This window comes from Macadamia integrifolia, unplaced genomic scaffold, assembly GCF_013358625.1.
Source record: "Macadamia integrifolia cultivar HAES 741 unplaced genomic scaffold, SCU_Mint_v3 scaffold3664, whole genome shotgun sequence".
Lineage (NCBI taxonomy): Eukaryota > Viridiplantae > Streptophyta > Magnoliopsida > Proteales > Proteaceae > Macadamia > Macadamia integrifolia.
Genome location: NW_024869705.1, coordinates 1 through 6,554, shown reverse-complemented (window position 1 = coordinate 6,554; position 6,554 = coordinate 1). Strand labels below are relative to the sequence as shown.

The following is a 6,554-nucleotide window of genomic DNA, read 5'->3' as shown; positions in this document are numbered from 1 at the left end:
CGGCTTTGATAATTTAATACCAATCCAATAGTAAAATATAAATGTAAATGATAATAAAATTAATTTTCATTGAAAAATAAGGATAAAATCTGTTCAATATAATGAAATTCAGGGTGATTCGGACTTTGACTGATCCCCAAGACCGATCACAAGTTTTATAACCTTGGACTCATGCCACGCTCCCCAAGGACATCAGAGCCGGAGTCGGAGGATAGCTCTCTCTCTCTCTCTCTCTCTCTCTCTCTCCCCTAGTCGAGCCTATTCTATAGGGGGAGGGAAGATGAGAACCAGAAGGCTTGAACCCATGACCTTTTGGTAGGATGGGTTTCTACACGTGAACGGATCAGGTTCACGTACGAGAATGTTCTTGTACACTCCTGATCCACGGATCAGAACCGTTCTTGTACATTCTCGTACTTGAACCTGAACCTCTCTCTTTCTACATTAAATAATCAAGATTAATACTTTGTGTCTTAATTATGGTAAAAGAACTGTGCCCCCTTGTGTGTTTCTACATCTAGAGTCAAGATACAGTCAGGCAAGAAAATGACGTTGCCCCGCCCATAAGACTTCGTGCGACCTCCCATTTACCTGGGATTGTTATAGTGACTGTGCAAGCGAACAAGGTTCCCTTCTTTTATAATATAATATAATATATATAATTTACACCTTACAATTGGGAACGGAAGCCCCTTCAAAGTGAAAGGGAAATTTTGTAATAATTTCATTACGAGAAATTGTGCCGTTACAAATCTTGTGTAAGTCAATGTGTGATCGACGAGAATAACAATTGTAAATGGAAAAAACCTTTATTAAGTAGAGTAATTTCACTAAAATATATAGAAGATTCATAACAACACATTACAGTAGTGTCACTTCAAATACCAGACCAACATAACAAATACAGACATTAATTTTCTTAATTCTTCTTTTTAAAAAGGAGAATATTTGCCACCGAATGACACAAATAAAAAGAACAAAACACCAAGCAGTAAAAGAATCAAATTCTTTAAGGACTCGATTCGTGAATGCCAGAAAAGAAATAAAGTAGCAACAATATCTGCAAGAAATAAGTACAAAAATAATTGCATAATTAAAGACGTGGAATTTAAACCGATATTGGATTGGCCAAGGACTACCCCAAAATTTGATAATACTGCCCTCATGCCCTTGAAGAACGCTACGAAAGTGAAGAGAATTGCGTAGCATATAAGAGCTGTACCCATTTCCAAAAATGAAGAATAGAAATGGTCGCCAGCAAATGGGGCCAAGAACATGACTATCAGACTAAAAAGCGACAGACTCAAAGCGGAAATATCGAGCCTCATAAAACTTTTGAAGTCTAAATTGTCGATGAGTAAAGGCTTTCCATAATCCTTGCTATTGGGATCGCTATTGTAGCCACCGGGGACTTGAAAAACTGCTGTGAAGGTTACGGTGGCAATAAGAGAGGCTACTATTTGGAGAGTTTTCCCCATTTCTCTTTGGTTTTTTGTAACCTTTGTTGTTGCTGCTTTTTTTTCTCCCTCTGCCTGATTCTGGAGGGGGTCACTGCATATTTGCTCCTTATTTCCTCCTCCTCCTCCTCCAATCATCCATTTATTTTCTCCTCTTACATTTATTGCATGCCGTGGCCAAAAAATATGAGCCATCAATAATTGGTATAACTGCAACAAGAATATGGAGTTTTGATTAATAAGTGTAATTAATCAGTTGGTAGAAAGAAAAAAGTCCGTGGGATTAATGACTTTCTGCATGTCAAATTGTCAATTGAATTATTTATTTATTTATTATTATCTTTTAAGGGTTTTTTTAAGCAATAAATACCAATAATTAATGAGAATCAACATCAGGGTAGAGAGAGGTCATAAAGTCTTATATATAGGTTGGGATCGATGCATCTTCAATAAAAAAAAAAAAATTGCAAAATATAAAGATTAGTTTCCATAATTAAATCCAAATTAATTAAACACTAGGAGATTTACTTGGGCCACTTGGTCATTATCTAATTGGTCATTTGAATTAGAATATAATATAATTTCTTACACCTTTGGAATCATGATTAATTGGCTTGTAAAACATGCCAGGCTCACATAATAAGCTTGGATCAGGCCTTCCTACAAGAATCATTCTCTAACCTATGGAATTCATTCAATGTGAAAGTCAATTGTACAAAGAGAGAACATACAAATGGATTTAATGTGTGAATTAGACACTATACAAGAATGATTCTCGTACCATGCCAGGACCTGATATAGACTCCCACATAATAATAATATGTGAGCTTAGCATTTTTGAGAGAGAAAAAAAAGATGAAGCGGATAGAGGAAATAACGAAAGCCTCACCAACATTGAAGCTGTGTTTCCTTCTTGAATCAATTGAAAAATTTCGATAGCTGTTTGACCCTTGTTGTTGGTCGCTTTTACGTCAACTCTTCTAATTGAAAGAAAATGTCGCATAAGCATGAAAGAGCCAAGTGTTGCCGCAAGGTGGAATGGGGTGTTTCCGTCATCGTCTGTCTTGTTTACCAGTCCCTCAAGCTCTACTTGCCTTAAGGCAAAACTGATTTTCTTGAAATCCTTACTCATCACAGCAAAGTGAAGAACATTACGACCCTTTTTGTCCACCAACTCCCCAGAATCTGGACAACATTTGATGAGTTCTCGAAATACCTGAATGCTTGATTCAAGAGCAGTTATGTGAAGTGGTGAGAGACCATCTTTATCCAATTTATACGCATTGGAAGTATCATGCCTCAGCAACTGCTGTACTATCTTGAGGTCACCGGAAGACTTACCTCTTCTTTGCAATAACCGCTGTGTTATTTGGAAGGAACTGTTGGATACTGCATAGTGGAGAGCGGTCCTTTCATTCTTATCTGCTTTATCCACAAGTATTTCACCCATCTTCTCCAATAGTACTTTCACCACACTTAGCCTCCTTTCAACGACGGCCACATGTAAAGCTGTCCGACCATGTGGTCCACCATGAGCTGGAGATGGACAAATGAGAAAGATTTGGTTGAGAATATCCAAGCGTCCGTCACTGGCAGCCAAGTAGAGTGGAGATTCCCCACATCCTTCTGCGTGATCAGCATCATAGTTGGGATGCCCTAAATCAGGATCAGTCTCAGTCAACAACTTTACCATCTCAAAGTCATTTCTACTCACAGCTTCGTGCAGGGTTGTGTGAAAGCTCTTGTTTCTCATCCTTACTTTCTCAAGAACAAGTGAACTATAATTTCCACTTTCGACATCATGGCCCGAAGGCCAAGACTTTATCTTTTCAATTAGAAATTTAGCTATGGAAATGTGGCCTTCCCTGGCTGCTACATGAAGGGCAGTATCACCTTCTGAGTTCACCTGTGTGAGGAGAGATAGGCTTTTGTTGTACTCCGTGTTACCTTCTAAATTTGAATTGTGTCGGAGAAGAGCAGAGTACACTTCATTCACAAACTCTATGTGACCGAACCTCACAGAGACGTGAAGGGCTGTGTTCTCATTTGGAGTTACTCTTAGCAATCGGCTAGAATCTTCAATCACTACTTGTTGGAGAAGTGTAATGTCACCAAGCTTTGCAGCCCTGTAGACTCGAGGATCCATTGCCTGATACAACAACAACCCTTTATCTCCTCGGGGAAGAGAAAAGTAGTCCACAAGGCTTTCGTTGGTGTTTGATCCTAAATAAGGTGTGTTGGGCTACCGGTCCACTCACTCTTTCTCTTTGACTTCTACTCATCCAATAATAATTCTTTTTCAAAATCACATCTAGAATTCACATATACACCCATACACAATTGGGAATGGTCAACAAATAAAAGAACACACAAATTGAAAAAAAAAAAAATGATAAAAACATAAAAATTCACGATGACCTAACTATCAAGGAAATAATAGGGTTTATCGCAATAATGCAAGCATCGTTCTTCACCACACACCAAATACATGAAAAGGAAAAAACTAAATAGACTTAAAGCACAAAGTCTTCATCTCTTGGACAAAATTCACATGTCAAAATTTAGTAGTGGTCCCAAAATTATGTTCCTGAAGTTTCTTTGGAAAACACTGCAAAGTTGATAGCTCTTGAGCCACTTGTTGCATGATTGGTCCGATTTTGTCCACATGTAAGCTCTTGAGCCACTGGGCATGACCGTGATACCAAGGGCACTGCTCCTTGAAACACACATGATACCTGCCTCTTTTTTTCTTTTTTTTCAAGAAATCAAGGCAACATTAAGCAGCTTTATGACTTATTTTTCACCTTTTATAAATGACATTTTAACTTTTCTGTTAAAACAAGCGACTTGTGTTTTTTTACCATCTTGTAACATGTTGAAAAAAAAAAAAATCATATATTTTGAAATGTTTAGCCATCGAGTAAGAGGTGAACTTCTTTATAGTTATCAGCTGACCTGATGATAACTCTGTTTTATAAACAATTCCATGTTTTTTCATGTCAATGTAATATTTGGGATGAAACTATTCAGTTGATAACTCTGGTTTATAAACAATTCCATGTTTTCTCATGTCAATGTAATATTTGGGATGAAACTATTCAGTTGTTTCAATGATGTCTTCGTATGCTATTCTCTCATCATAGTTCCATATTGTAAACACATCTCTATGTTGTTGGTCTATAATTGGGTTACCCACTATGCATCTCATTCTTCGACAGAAAAATGAAAAAATCCCAAGAAATGCAAATAGAAGAAACAACTGTACTGCTAAGAGAGAAATGATCACAAAAAGGATTGCTTTAAATTTGTGATTCTCTTTTGGGGTTAGCTTAGAAATGCAAGGTCGCAATCCAGTGGTAGTGCTGCACAAACCTTTATTGTGAATGACAACTTCCGTTGGAGCATTTCGAAAAGCTTGATTATTAGGCAAAGGATACATCAATGAGATGTAAAAAAAAAAAAAATAATAATAATAAAAAATAAAAAAAGAAAAAATAATTGCCCTAAGGAGTATATAGATTACGAGGCATCAACCTAGATTCAAAATGATGTTTCTAGCGATGGTATGCAAAGAATGATTCTCATACGAGAACCTGATCCGGACTCGAATTTTGATTCTATCTAGCCAACTATACCAACCAATCTTGGTTATAATAAGATTTTTTTCATATGCAATAATACATGTATAAAAATAGGCTAAAAGATAGCAAGTCAAGTTTCGTTCAAGTGGAAAAAAAAATTCACTACTGCCCATGGCTGCAACCCCATGGTAATAGCAAGGGGATGGAATCCTAGGAGTAATTTTGAAAATACTCACTTAGGCTGAATTTATCGACCTCTACCCTGAGATTCCATTCCCCTGACCTAGTAGCTACAACCCAGGCAGTAGCCAATTTTCGTTTGTTGCGAAATTTTGTTCCATTCTTCTTCTTCTTCTTCTTCTTCTTCAACATAAGTCTGTATCATCTCCGCAACCCCAACCCACCCCTTGCATCTACCACCCTGCTGCCATTGAGCCTCTGTCCCTGCGACCTAACCACCTCTTTTACTGTTACTCTCTCTCTCTCTCTCTAATACTATCATACTGTTATTAAAAAGTATGTACTCCCTGTCTTTGATATACTTTTTCTAAAAGACAAAAAAAAACCATTAATATCTATCAAATTTTTTTTCAAATGACCAAAAAACCACTTAAAATGGAAGATGGAAAAAATAATAATTGTCTCTCTCTCTCTCTTTCTCTCTAAACATGGAGGAGAAAGGGGGAAGTAATTCTTGCTATTACCTTGCTATTAGTTCTCCTTAAATCTCTCTCTCTCTCTCTCTCTCTCTCTTTCTCTCTCTATATATATATATATATATATCAGATTACAAGATCGAGATTTGCTAAAATCCAGGGAACTAGTGATCTCCTGGTTCTGTATAGCAATCAGGACGAGATAGGTGCAATACCTTACTCCGATCCAGCAAGGAGACTAGCACTGAGATGGGTGCAATACCTTACTCAGAACTAAATTTGTGCTTAAATAAAATAAACAAAGAATTAAAACCATAGACTGGAATAAAAGATATGGAATTGCAGAAAATTAAAAAGCTGCTTGACTAGATCTATATCTTGGAATCAAGAGGCTCGACTGTAGGCTTTGATCCAAGGATAGAAGAAGAAGCTGCTATGCAGATGCAGATGCTGAAAAGAAGCTAATAATGCAATCAAAGAAAATACTTTGAAATATAACTTTTGAAATTAAAGATTACAATATTTGGAGATTTTTGATCCAGAGTTCTGGATAGGCTTAGGACGGTTTGGGTTAGAGGATTTGAGAAGAAGAAGGTTGGGTTGGCTTTGAGCTGTAGGTAGCTAACCTTTGATGGACGATCAGACTTGGGATGATCGGAGTTTGCTGCGAGATGCTTGGAGAGATCTTGGAAGAACTTGTGGAAGCACAACTTGCTTCGGAGCTTCTCTCTCTTAGTCTCTCAAATTTGGAGTTCAAGTTACAAGTTACAAGTTATTTGGGAGAAGGGAAGATGCTCCTTTTATAACATAAGGAGGCTCATTTGGATTACATTTGGATTTGGGTTGCATTTGGGTTTCAT

General features: G+C 37.2%; 1 protein-coding gene across 1 annotated transcript; it reads right to left on the bottom strand.

The window, feature by feature from the left end:
• Positions 1-793: 793 nt before the first annotated feature.
• On the bottom strand, positions 794-5,380 carry LOC122068263 (ankyrin repeat-containing protein At5g02620-like). Its single transcript, XM_042632137.1, has 2 exons — positions 2,347-5,380; positions 794-1,667 (listed from the first exon to the last, which is right to left on the bottom strand). Exons 1-2 carry the CDS (start codon positions 3,601-3,603, stop codon positions 933-935), a joined length of 1,992 nt encoding a protein of 663 aa, XP_042488071.1. The 5' UTR covers positions 3,604-5,380; the 3' UTR covers positions 794-932.
• Positions 5,381-6,554: the final 1,174 nt, after the last annotated feature.

Excerpts from the sequence above, each read along its gene's own strand:
- LOC122068263 (XM_042632137.1), bottom strand. The coding sequence starts at position 3,603 with ATGGATCCTCGAGTCTACAGGGCTGCAAAGCTTGGTGACATTACACTT. Across the intron at positions 1,668-2,346 it reads GAAACACAGCTTCAATGTTG|TTATACCAATTATTGATGGC; the intron begins GTGAGGCTTTCG and ends TTCTTGTTGCAG.